At 38.5% G+C, this 14,084-nt stretch overlaps 1 protein-coding gene across 1 annotated transcript in view; it reads left to right on the top strand.

Moving 5' to 3' along the window:
• LOC132105847 (integrin alpha-11-like) overlaps positions 1–14,084 on the top strand; it is a 47,964-nt gene that overhangs the window by 20,793 nt on the left and 13,087 nt on the right. The window contains exons 4-16 of the mRNA XM_059511294.1: positions 341–432; positions 650–764; positions 1,112–1,239; positions 1,322–1,470; positions 1,894–2,038; positions 2,307–2,472; positions 2,730–2,800; positions 4,475–4,619; positions 4,861–5,009; positions 8,525–8,668; positions 10,505–10,708; positions 10,818–10,948; positions 11,041–11,207. Of these exons, the coding sequence (XP_059367277.1) occupies positions 341–432; positions 650–764; positions 1,112–1,239; positions 1,322–1,470; positions 1,894–2,038; positions 2,307–2,472; positions 2,730–2,800; positions 4,475–4,619; positions 4,861–5,009; positions 8,525–8,668; positions 10,505–10,708; positions 10,818–10,948; positions 11,041–11,207 (1,806 nt within the window). The remainder of the gene's footprint in view (positions 1–340; positions 433–649; positions 765–1,111; positions 1,240–1,321; positions 1,471–1,893; positions 2,039–2,306; positions 2,473–2,729; positions 2,801–4,474; positions 4,620–4,860; positions 5,010–8,524; positions 8,669–10,504; positions 10,709–10,817; positions 10,949–11,040; positions 11,208–14,084) is intronic.

Here is a 14,084-nt window from a genome sequence, read left to right as displayed (position 1 = left end):
ACTTTACAAAGCTACCATGATAAGGGTTAGAGTTGTTTGGGTAAAGTGTTAGCAGGCATGTCAAGGCATCTATGTCAAGCATATGTGTTCTATTTAATGTTAAGCATGTCGATACAGCTTTCCTTCCAGTTTTAATATGTGCATGTGTGCAGATGCACACACATAAAGAGAGGCACATTGCAGATGAAGTCAGGAATGTCTAGACAGGATCAACGTTTACGTAACGTAAATTAATGTTTATGGTTAGAGGAAGTCTTTGTGTAAAGTACATGTGCCACATATGGTCTGTGGTCAGATTTTTTAGCACACATTTGCAACATTTGTTAATTTTTTTCTTAAGGAAGGATATCACTGACAAATGTCTCTGAACGAAAGGATAAAATGAGACTTGGAATGACTCTTTCGTCCAACCCTAACGACAACAGCTTTGTGGTGAGTTTAGATATAAGGTTATATAGTTATAAATGCATATTCAATGTCATCTGGCATTTAATCAGTCTGGAACACTAATATTGTTAAGTGTTTAAACATCATCCTTTCCCTATGAAACGCTATGGAATTATAATTTATTTAGAATGAGCCCATGATCTTTATGTCAATCAATGCATTTATTAATGGTGCACTTAATAGCCTTTGTGATAATTCACAGGCCTGTGGTCCCCTTTGGTCGTACGAATGTGGCAGCTCATACTACAGTACTGGAATTTGCTCCAGAGTCAATGCCAGCTTTAAATTTTCCCGTTCTATCGCTCCTGCCTTCCAAAGTAAGCACAATATACCTGCACCTTCCATTTAACTAGGAAAATTTTTGCAGTGAAATTTTGGTAATATGTTTCTACTTTCTGCCTTAACCATGTTAAGTTTATTTTTATGCTGAATTTGGCCATGACTGTTTCTAGATCTGCCATAGGCAATCTATTTGTGAAATTAATGTTCTTATTAAAAAGAAAATGATCTTGACTGCTCATAAAGAGCTGAGTTGTTTAATCTTTTTCTTCTTCTTCTTTTTAACGAAAGAATCACAGACCTTGTTTTTTTAAACGAATCACTATAGTTTGCTTTTGCTTTTGCTGATGCCAAAGACATCAAAAATATCTAATTTCCCTTTTAGGGTGTGAGACGTACATGGACATAGTGATAGTCCTGGATGGATCAAATTCAATCTACCCCTGGAACGAGGTTCAAGACTTCCTTATCAACATCCTGCGGAAATTCTATATTGGACCTGGACAGATTCAGGTGTTTTGGACTTTTTGAACAATGGCAACGTGAAATATCAAATGTGTCTTTGTATCAAATGTGTGGATCATGTGCTTGTCAGGTTGGAGTATTGCAATATGGAGAAAAGGTGGTGTCTGAGTTTCAGCTGAATGACTTCCGCTCTGTGGAAGATGTGGTCAAAGCAGCCCGTAAGATAGGCCAGCGAGGAGGAGAAGAGACCAACACTGCGCTGGGAATCAGTGTTGCACGGTACTACACATATGTGAAAAAAATTAAAAATGCTATTTAATTACAGTTCCAATCAACAGTTTCATGTTCCAAGTTTTTAAGTAGTCTTTTATGTTCAACATGGCTGCATTTATTTGATGAAATTCTGTTTAAATTATGAAATATTATTACAGTTTATAATAATTGTTTTATTTTAATATATTGTAAAAAGAAAAAGAGACAAAAGTGTAAGTTTCTGCACTCATTAATCCAGTCTTCGGTTACATTATAAATGTCTTCCGTCAATTTTGATCAATTTACTAAGTCCTTCTTAATTTATATTAAAAAAAAAATCTTTACTGACCCCAAACTTTTGAACAATAATGTGCATTTTACATATTTGCATATCAACAGAGCCACAAAAATGACACTGAAAGAGCATAAATGATCTATGGATATTCACAGCTCAGAGGCCTTTAAACAGGGAGGTAGAAAAGGAGCAAAGAAGGTCATGATCGTCATCACTGATGGAGAATCACATGACAGCGCTGACCTGCAGCAGGTCATTGAGGACAGCGAGAAGGATGGCATCATCCGATATGCCATTGCTGTAAGTATTGCCTTCCTTCAGTTTGCCTTCCTCCTCCTTACTTGTGGCATTGTTCAGGTGCCCATTCTCATGCTGAAATTATGGGGCAACCCATTTTGAAATCGGGATTGGACCAACCATTAATGTCACATTCAGCTGCTGACACCAGTGAAAAAGGCCTAATGTTTTCAACACCACTTATGGAGGCTTGGATTAGAATGTGGGCTTGGGCACTCAAGTGAAATGCGTCACGTTCAGGCTGATTGTTTCTGGTCTTTCCTCACAACAGGTACTGGGCTACTATAACCGCAGAGGCATCAACCCTGAAGCTTTCCTCAATGAGATCAAATACATCGCTAGTGACCCTGATGATAAGCATTTCTTTAACGTGACAGATGAAGCAGCTTTGAAGGACATTGTGGATGCTCTGGGAGAGAGGATCTTCAGTTTAGAGGGTTGGTGACTTTACCACTCTAGCACCACACACAGAATTGCATCATATCCATAACACAGCCCAAAACCTCATTTACATCTCTGCACAGCATTGCACTCTAAATTTCATTGGACCAAATCTTAAAATGTATACCACATCTCTTTGTTGTATGCTCTGTGCCAACTCGCTCTTTAAGAATGCTGAAATCTGCACTGCTCGGTTGGAGGAAATAGCGGATTCTTTTGCTCTTCTGTGTGCTCATTTTGTCTCTGTTTGCAGGGACTAGCAAGAATGGGACAGCATTTGGTCTCCAGATGTCTCAAGCTGGCTTCTCCACACACATAGTGGAGGTGAGTCTGCGTGTCCATCAGTCTGTAAATTCTCGGTTGACTCTATTCCTCAAATTCACAGCCCTTTTTCCATATTAGCTGAAAGAAAAAAACCTAGACAGGTTGACCGAGATCAGATTGAGTGAACCAAAAGTCAGACATTCAGTGAATTTTTAGGGTTGTTTTCTTTCAACTAAAACCATATCTTTCTGTCTTTCTTTCTGTCTTCTTAAACATTCTTTATTTATTTTCCTCTCTTTCTGTAGGTCATGTCTATATGTTGCTGTCAGTTATATGATACACCAAAAATATTGCACCTTTACAATGGTGAGCAGATAGGATTTCTCCCTGATAATTCAAACAAGCCTTTTTCTGATTCTCTGTCCAAAGAAATGAATATAAGGCCCAGGTTTTCACAGGGAAGGGATTATTGTGGTGAGAAGTATGGAGGAGCTGCACCTCAGGGGATGTGTACTTTTTTTTCTTTTCTTCTAAAACCAGAGCTGATATCAGAGCTAGTTTGTCCTCCAGCACAGACTCAGCATCTGACGCTCCCATACTGTACCTGCTGTTCTGGCAGGCTGTCTGCCTTGCTCCATCCAAAAACTGTTCCTGGTGGGTCTGTATTCATCCAAGACCTGCTCCCAACTGTAAAGCTAATCATCTCTGTCCAGGTTGAACAATTTCCTGATGCAACTCCTCAGATTTTTTTTAACTCCATCCCCTGAAGGCAAGCACAAACTGCTGGTAAAGTTATTAATATCTATTATTTATTTTTTTGAGTGTGGAAGAAACAGATAGGAAAACTCCAGTTGGACATTAGGATGACTGGAAATCCAATCCATCAGGTATCTGGAGGCTTGGAACAGCATCTGCAACAAAAGAAACTTAAGTGTTGAGAGGAGGGATAAGTTGTTGGAAAGAATGTTTGCACTCCAGGAAAAAAAATCACACCTCTAAATCCAGATGGTACTCTCTGAAAGTGGGATGTGTGTAGCTTTAAATACAGCTTACATACATGCTCCAGAATGGTTTTTATTTGCTTTATTTGTGGATTGTTTTAAATGATAACTAGCGAACATCATTTTTTTTATGATATGCATTTTTTTATGATAAGAAGGAGCTGGATGGACGCTGAGAATGAGATGAAGTGTCTGAATCACTGTATGAGGAATCCACTGAGGGCTAAACAAGGTCAAGAATGTTGATACATTATGTACAAACAATTAGAAAATGTGCAATATTAAACTACTAATTTAATCTAAAGTAATCATCAGTGTATTTTTGTTAATAATAATTAATTTTACTGCTTTCATACATTATGCTACCAAGACATAATTGATGCCATGTCTTTTGAGATTTTGAGCTTTAAATGTTCACTGATTGATTAAATTAGTCTTCAACAGTTTTAGAATTCATTATGTGCAAGTCTTTCTAATATTTTTCTAATATATCATTAAAGTGGTGCCTTTGGTAGGAAAAAGCTCATTAATGGAAAATTACCAATTGCAATTAAAAAAGAAATTGTTGGAAGACGGAGAACTGGCAAACTAAAACACAACAAATGCCTCCATTCATCCCTTTAAAGACCCAAAGTTGGTAGTTTGAGGCCATAAGTGTTGACAGAAATGAAAAATATAGTTAGTTTCCTGAACTTTATGTAATTGTAGATATATTTTTATGCTCTGCCTGCAGGACGGTATTTTAGTGGGAGCAGTGGGAGCTTATGACTGGAATGGGGCTGTGCTGAAGGAGACTCGTCAGGGTAAAGTGATCCCACCAAAGTCGTCTTATGAACAAGAGTTCCCAGAAGAACTGAAAAACCATGGAGCGTACCTGGGTAAAGAATTCACACCTATACATTAAACTGGCTGTCGATGCTAATGACAGCAATGCCCATGTAAGATCTAGCTACATTTAAATAATTACCTTTTTATTGCTCTTCAGTCTCCATTTTGGGCATTTCTTTTGATCTCCACTTTATCTCCACTCCTCTCTGTTAGCAAGCAAAATTATTCATCCAGTATACTGTTTAAAAGTGATAGGCATTTATTATCATCTTTCTCATTTTGTGTTTGTAGGTTACACAGTGACATCAGTGGTTTCAGCTCGCAGTGGCCAGTTATATATAGCAGGAGCTCCTCGGTTTAACCACACGGGCAAGGTCATAATCTTCACCCTGAAAAATACTGGAGAGCTCACTATACTACACTCACTCAAAGGACAGCAGGTAATTGATCTTAAAATATGCATACAGACACTTTCAGTGCACAGTGTTTGTATACAGTTCTCACATATTCTGCTCCACTGACTCATTCTGCAAGGTGTTTGTGTGTTTACAGCTCTCCTGTTCAACTGTATCTGAGTATGCATACTGTACAAACAGCAGTGATCAATCAGTCATTTTAAATTTGTGTTTTAAATTTAAATTTCTGTCCTTGCTTTCATTTGCGATGAGTGGAATGTCTAGACTACAAATCTATCCCACACAACCCATGTGCTTCTCATCACAGTCTAAAGCATGCAAATAAATTCCCTCTCACAAATAAAACAGCCACAGTAAACAGCCTTAAAGGATTAGTTCAATTCCAGAATAAAAATTTCCCTAATAATTTACTCATGTACCCATGTCATCGGAGATGTTCATGTCTTTCTGTCTTCAGTTGCAAAGAAATTAAGGTTTTTGAGAAAAACATTCCAGGATTTTTCTCCATATAATGGACTTCAATGGGAACCCCAATGGGCTGAAGGTCCCAATTGCAGTTTCAGTGCAGCTTCAAAGGGCTCTACACCAGTGGTTCCCAAACTTTTCCATTCCACGACCCACCTAGACAAGTGTAATATATTTCACGACCCACCAAAATATTAAAAAAAAAAAAAAAACAACGAGTGAAATTACTTTAAACCTAATCTTACTTAAAATTTTTATGACAGAAATTAAGTATTTAAGAAAAATAACCATTTTATTTTAGAGTACAACTGAAAATTTCACTACAAATTTACAAGTTTTAATTTTTGTTTACTGGCGTTAAAATATGTAGTGTCCATAAAAACGTGAAGCAGGCTCACTCCAGTGAAGTGTGATCTGCGCTGCTGTGTTTTGTTGCATTCATGATCCTTCCGTGTGTGTCGGCGAGAACGGAGCACAATCCAACACTTTTTTAGAAAAGCATAAGAAGCAAAGCAGAACTATCTAAAACAGTTTGGAGATTAAAATAATTGTGAAATAGGTAAAAAAAGACCGATTGAACCTTTTAATGACATTGCCCTGAGACCTTCAAAACACGCAACGCACACGGACTTAATTGCAATTTGAAAATCACACTAAGGATATTGCAGTTCATTATTAATGTTGGTGGGCTATATCGTTGTGATGAGTGGGTTCCCAGTTCCCGCCTCCTTCTTCCTGTGATTGTGAAGATTTTAATGTTTTACACTGGTGCCGAAGCCAGGGAGGAAGGAGGGGCGCGCTGCCGAAGATCCTTCGCCGCTGGGGTGAATCCGCAGTGCCATCGAGCAGGGCGAAGGAGTCTGCCGCCGAGGGTGCTCGATGTGGTGGGCTGGAGTGAGTTGCCGGGGGGGGGGGGGGGGGCGAACTCACTCCAGCCCACCGCCTCGATGACTCCTTCGTGGAAAGAGGTGGGAACCGGCGGACAATCAAACAAAGTTTTAATAACCAAATAAACACAAAACAGCGCGACAGCCCCTCTCGGATGACTGCCGTGCACAAATAAAAAACAAACACAAAATAAAACCCAGGCCTGGTCCTCTCTCGTCCTTCACTGTCATCGCTCCTCTTTTGTATCTTTCCGATCTCCTCCGTGGTTCTTGAGACCGGTGAGTGTTGCTCATTTCCCAATCACTCCACCGGCCTAGCTCTGTTCCCATGGCACTAGGCCCCGCCCCACTCGTCACATTCGTGCAGCCCTAGACTGAACTGTGTTAGTGTCTGTGTGTCATTGAAACGCAAAATTAGCTGCAGCCAAGTGACTTTGTGCGACCCACCTTGTTCCATTCCGTGACCCACGAGTGGGTCGCGACCCACAGTTTGAAAACCCCTGCTCTACACGATCCCAGATGAAGAATAAGAATCTTATCTAGTGAAATGATCAGTCATTTTCTAAAAAGAAAAAAAAAACATTTAGATGTTTTTAATCACAAATCCTTTACAAATCTTTTAAACCACAAATGCTTGTCCTGCTCTAACTGCTTGCTTCCGCATCAACTTCTTCACATACTACGTAATCCTGGTCAAGTTTGGTTAGTTCTTTGTCTGTGCACTCTGGTTCATAAGTCAAGTCAATTCGAGCTTTATTAAAATATAATAAAGTCTATAGCTAAAAAAGCAATGGAGGAAGTCTTCAGAAATGGAGAAGGAGGGAATTAATGTACTCTAGGAGAACATTAAAACCAGGCCGACTTCCTTGAGGCCAGAAGAATGTTTAAGTACTGTATGTTGCGAGAAAAGGAAAGAATAAACAATAATTTGGTTCTTTCTGTGGAAGTTAATGCAAATGGTTTGGAAAAATAAGTAATACCCAAGATTTAGAATAGAGTGGAAGGAGTACTGATACAAAAGGAGGAGGAATCTTCAATCATCAGCCAATTCCAGGCTATTAGTCTCCTCAGTGTTGAAGGAAAAGTCTTCTTCAGTGTTAGAGCTCAAAAGCTGAACATCTATCCTGATAAGAACAAGATTGTGGACACGACAATCCAGAAGGCGCGAATCTCTGGGTTCTCAGGATGTCTGGAGCACACAGGTATGATCTGGCACCAGATTCAGCCAGCCAAGAGAGAGAAGAGGGACCTTCATGTCATTTTCTTTGACCTGGCTAACGCCTTTGGTTTAGTTCCAAACAGTTCCCTCTGTGCTGCCTTCAAATTCTTCAAAATACCAGAGCCCATCACAAACTTGGTCAAAGCCTGTTCCAAAGACTTCCAGATCTGCTTTAGCAGCAGCTGTAAATAGGTATTATGGATGCATGCATGCTCTTTCCACTTGCATTTATCATGGCAGTAGAGGTTATTATCATTGCCTCAAAATGGGTAGTTATGGGTGAGTGGCTGATATAACAACCCTTACTGCAACAGTACCCTGTACTAGACGCCTGCTAAAGAAATTTCAAGAAAACATCACATGGGCCAAGATGAAGGTCAGTTCATCTAAATCTTGAAGTGTCTTCATCATCGCAGGACAACTGGCTGATCAACGGTTATTCATCAATTGAAGATGAATCGCCGTCGATAATGAACTTTATATAGCATAGCTTGACAGTGAACTACAGCTCTGTGTATTAACTGCCGCTCCATTTGAGAGCAGGTGATGGGGATTTACCGCTAATCACGGAACCGACTTTACTGACGAGATGCGCATGATCATATCGTTCAATATATTGTCCAGGCCTAGGTCCTGTTTCATCTATTGGTGGCCCGGAACATCTCACGGTGATAGCAACTTTATATCCAACTAGTGCAGTGGACCTTCAAAACGTGGACTGATACCATCTTGTCCCATTTTTTTTTAAATGCCCTATATTTGGCATATTTCTGTGTCCTTATATTATTCACATAATGTTGATAGACATTATCAAATATAATTAAACATATTAGTTTTACCATGTTTTCATGCGTTTTGATGCTAACATCAGCATTTGCATATCCATGTGAGGAGTTTCTCAGATGTTAAATGCTTGTCCTTGTGCACCACTAGTAATCATTTTGGTCTTGATGGATGTGTTTTTGCAGATTGGGTCATACTATGGCAGTGAGATTGCTCCAGTGGACCTGGATGATGATGGAGTGACAGATATCCTGCTGGTGGCTGCTCCCATGTTCTTCAGTGCAGGCTGGGAAAAGGGCAAAGTCTACATTTACAGAGTCACAGAGCAGGTAAAGAATTTTCAGACCTTCAGCATATTCTTGCAAAAAAAACAATTTAATTAGTTATTGACTAGCTGTTATATTTGGGCCTTTCACACCACGGTAGCCTTTTCATAGTACCAGAACTAATTGTGGAACCCACTTTTTGGCATTTTCGTACCAGCCTGTCTTTTTCGAGAACCAAATTAGCTCCTACTTCGGAGCAGGGTCTAACCAGCACAATTGGTACTACCCATGATGTAAGTAGACATTGATTTGCCAAATGCGTACAAAAATGCCCTCACCCACCATGATTTAAAACGCTGTGTAAACACACTGTAAACATTGTGTCAACTTATTTCACAAATTATGGTGAACTGATAGATGAACGTACGCTAAAGTGCAGACACTTCTAGCAAATGTAGCACTGCCAGTTGTCACTTCCTAGTACACACTGTTGGTGTGAATGCAATCCTTTAAATGGTACTGGGAAGTAGTTTGCGCAAAACCATCCCAGTTATTTAGTACTGCACATTTAGTTCTGTAACTAAAGTGGTGCGAAAGGCCCTATTAACTACTGTTTACTTCTCATCCAGAATGAAATACTACAGATGTTGTCTCTTCTCATAAAGTTTAGGGATCTGAAACTGTGCCTGTGCATTAATGCACTACCTCATTAGTGGTCTCAAGTAAATACTAACAGGCTTTTGCCACCTGCTATACCTCGCATCACGGACTAGTGAAGGGTGAACTCAGCAGGAAAATATTTCCCCCTTGAAATATAATTATATGAAGCTCACAAAGAGAGAGCGAGAGCTGCTTTAATAAATGGAAAAAGCTGGAACTAATGCAAGAGCAATGCTCTGAATAGAGCAGACCTCCATCTTTATTTATTTAGCTCTTATAAGCTATTTCCTTGCGACCTTAACCAGGATACCACAGTCTGTAGTAACCCTTGGTTGCAGCCAGATACTGTGTACATCAACAGTGCTGGCCATTTTTTACTGAAATAATTGGTCATGGTTAATGTTCTTTAGAAAATGTAAAGTATATACAGTATTCCATCCATTTATTATGCAAAACTCTCCTCTCCTCTAATACTATTTTAGGAAGGCTGAAAAAACAACCGATTTCACATGTCTGTCATCTATAACCATATATTTTAGAGAGAGAGAGAGACTTTCCACCCATTTTAAACTAATTGTTTTCAGAGGCACAAATACTTGCTAAATGACCTCACCTGCAGTTCCTGCATTTGACCTTGGGAGTCTGGTTTGGACTTCAATAGTGAATGTTTGTGCTTAAAGATTGTCTCTGGTTACAGAAATGTTTAGCTCTTATCTATGACTTAAATGGATATTTCCCTAATAAACAGCCTCTTTTCAGAGTTTCTACATTTATTTATGATTGGAATGTGATCTAAATAGAAAAAAATGCTCCTATTCCTCATTAAAAGTTTGCATTAAAAACAAAATGGTCCAACAGAAGTATTTACTTTGTAAATAAGATTCTTTTATGTCTCTTTTGAACCATAATATTTATACATACTGTATAAAGCGACAAAAGCAGCATTGAATTGTGGGTAACATAAGCATCCAGTATAGAAATAGGAGTTTAGAAACAATCCAGTACATAGGCAGAGGACAGTCCAGTGCATGAACGAATTTTCAATGCATTGTGGGGTCAGTTGCCTTCATTAAAGAGCAAAATATCTGTACATTGTTGCATTGTGAACCTATTAGTTTACCCCTCAGTGTACAAGCTATCATTTTTTTTGGCGCACCAAGGCTTATTTTGCTCACATTATGCTGTAACTAAATTGTGTCCTACCTCACAGCAGCCATTTTTATGCTTGTTTCTCATCAGCCTCATTTCATATTGGAGGGCTCACTGGAAATCTTAGATCATGGTCAGAATGCCCGTTTCGGCTCTGTGCTGGCCCCTGTGCCTGACCTTAATGGGGATTCATTTAATGATGTGGTAATAGGAGCTCCACTAGAGGATGACAACAAAGGAGCCATTTACATCTACCACAGCCAACACAACAGAATACTGAGGAAATATAAACAGGTACCACATATGTGTCCAGCTACTCTCTTGTGTGTTAATTAATCTGCATGTATTTGTTCAGAATAGTTCATTATGGCAAGATTTTACATCCATCTCTTCTCTCTGTCAGAGGATTGGTGCTGTTCAGCTGGCCCCAGGTCTGCAGTACTTTGGTCGTAGCATCCATGGGAAAATGGATATGAATGGAGATGGCCTGGTGGATCTAGCTGTGGGCTCCCTCGGTGCTGCAGTTCTTCTGTGGTGTGTTTCTAATTTATTTAAACTTACCTACACTTAATTTACATGCTTCTTCCTAAATACCTCAATAATGTACCATTTGTGCTGTGCTGCAGGTCTCGAAGTGTTGTCCGAATCCATGCCACTGTTCGATTTGAGCCCGGCATGATCAACGTATTCAATAAAGACTGTCGGAGAGGAGGGAAAGATGTGACCTGCATGTCTGCTATTGTATGTCTGAATGTCACAGTTCGGACTCCTAATAGAGCCTTACAGGAAATAGGTCAGTTTATATATATATATTTTTTTATATATATGCTCACAACGACAGCATTATATATATATATATATATATATATATATATATATATATATATACATATATATATATATATATATATATATACATACATTTCAAATACTACTCTAAATTAAGTCTTCTGTAGGCATAAATATATATATAAAATGTTTGCTCATTTATTAAATTTATACTTATTATTATCAATTTATTATGTATATAAAATGGTCTTTGTGCACTGACTACATCTGCTGTACTGTTGGATTGCCACAGACATTTTGTCAAAGGGTGACAAGCTTAGCTTTCACCCAAACAAACTCTATACTGGAAAACATTCTTGAGAATTGGAAGTTATGGAAGTCGTTTAAAAGCAGCAGTTTCCTCAATCTCACTTGAGTATCTCTTTGTTATAGTATCATTAAAGCTAAACAGCTGGCAGCGTTTACATACCACTGACCAGCTGCATATCCAGTGTGGTTCAGTTAAGGTTTCCCTGCTGAGCATGCCATGTATTAGCATGAAAATATAGCATCAGTAGTGATGAATTGTTCAACATACACTTATCTTGTGATCTTCCCTTTGATGCTTTGTTGATTTAAAGGGTTAGTTCACCCGAGACTGAACATTTTTTCCATCTTCAACTCACCCTCGAAGTATCCTAGGTGTATGTGACTTTCTTCTTTCAGAGTAATATAAAAAAATTGTCCTTGCTCATCCAAGCCTTTCAATCTGCTGACTGTGCGATGCGGAGGACATGCAGGTGGAAGATGGAAGACGTATGCATTGAGCGTACACCTCTGGGAAATGTAGGAGCAAAGGTCTCGTCTTGGCTTATTTCAAAATCCTCAGTTTTTCTTTACAAATCCTCGTTTTGTGCTTCTAATTCGTGAACAGTGTTTTGTTTTGTTCTCTCTCCGCGCTCATCACTAACCACGCAGCACTGACGAACTACAACATCCGCCTGCGCGTCTTCCACTTCCGAACAGTCAGCAGAAGTGAAAAAAAAAGTATTTACTATGCTTTAAATCTGAATATTTATTTTACAAATACACATGGATTCGCTAAAGGGGGACTTTATTCACCCCCCCAGAGCTGTGTGAGGGACGTTTTATTACAGATGCGCACACTTTATTTCACGTCTTCTACTAAGTGTTCTTGCACAGCAATGACTTTTGATTTGATTTGATTTATTTGACAATAAAAGTTAAAACAAGTACAATCAAGCCCAAAAGACCTATTCATACACATTTAAAAAAAACTGTCAAGGATATACACAATAAATAAAAACCCTTACTTCTAATTTGGAACATTTTCTCAATTTAGCCGCAGAACCAAATAAAATAGATTCAGTTTTCCCTAAATGTAAAAACCATATTTCCATTGTGGTCCTCTAAATTTAAAAAAATGGACGAGCAGTTCATAATAGGAATGAAATCAAAACAACACACATCAACATAACACATAAAAAACTTATAGAAACATAGTTAAGAAAGCCATTTCTTAACTTCTCTTCTAAAAGGACCTTCTTTCCAATTAAACTCTTAAACCTACACAAGTACATATTATTTATCCTTGCTCTTGTAGAAAAACCAGGAACATCTCTTACGAAAACATAGTAGTCATACAAGTACTTTGGAACTTAAGAAAATGACCCTTTTATCCACTTTTAAAAACCCTATTTCCCTAAAATGATTATTATTGAACTGCATTCGTGGATGAAGCCTCAGAATAATTCTACACAACTTGTTCTGAGCAGTCTGTAATTTACTTTTGATTCGTTTCGTAGATACCATACTATACCATTCTACTATACCAGAAAGTTGCCGCATAATCAAAATGTGTTTGCACTAATGCACCAGCTAACATTTTTAAGGTTTGTTTATCCAAGTAAAGTGAAAGTGAAAAGTGAAGTGACATTCAGCCAAGTATGGTGACCCATACTCAGAATTCGTGCTCTGCATTTAACCCATCCGAAGTGCACACACACAGAGCAGTGAACAGCACACACACAAACCCGGAGCAATGGGCAGCCATTTATGCTGCAGCGCCCGGGGAGCAGTTGGGGGTTTGATGCCTTGCTCAAGGGCACCTAAGTCATGGTATTGAGGGTGGAGAGAGCACTGTACATGCACTCCCCCCCACCTACAATTCCTGCCAGCCCGAGACTCAAACTCACAACCCTTCGATTGCAATCGATCCCACTTAATTTACCTTTATCCAATTCTTTCTTTATGTAATCTGTCAAATACAAAATTGTTGTCTCAGCGGAATGCATTCTCCTAAAGCCAGACTGAAATTCATATAAAATATTACACTTCAAAATATATTCTTCAATTTGATCAAAAAGAATCTTTACAAACGCTTTGGATAAGGAAGATAGAATTGACACAGGTCTATAATTGTTACACTCAAACCTACTCCCTTTCTTAAAAAGGGGAAAATCTCTTGCTTGTTTGAATTCATCAGGTACCTTAGCTTGGCCAATAGAGAGATTTAAAATATGAGTAACCACAGGGGTTATAAAATGAGCTAAAACTTTAAAAAACCTTGCTTGAATCTTAACTAAACCTGTAGCTTTACTACATTTCAGTTCCCTTAAATTCTTTTAAACTGTAGTCTCATTTACTTTATTGAATGAAAAACCTCCTAAAGTGACACCACAATTAGCATAATACTCCTTGACTTATTTGTCATTATATAAACCGGTTTGAGCTTCAGTAGTAAAAATCTATTAAAACAAGTTGCCACTTCTTTCTGATCTGTGATCAATTGACCATTAACTTTAAGACTATTTATATAACCTTTACTCTTAGCCCTTCATGTGTAGGACTTAAAACACAACCTTGAAACCACATTTGGATC

The sequence above is a fragment of the Carassius carassius genome, chromosome 2, assembly GCF_963082965.1.
Source record: "Carassius carassius chromosome 2, fCarCar2.1, whole genome shotgun sequence".
NCBI classification, from domain to species: Eukaryota; Metazoa; Chordata; class Actinopteri; order Cypriniformes; family Cyprinidae; genus Carassius; species Carassius carassius.
The sequence above is the reverse complement of the archived record's forward strand: the minus strand, read 5'-3'. Positions and strand labels throughout refer to the sequence as shown.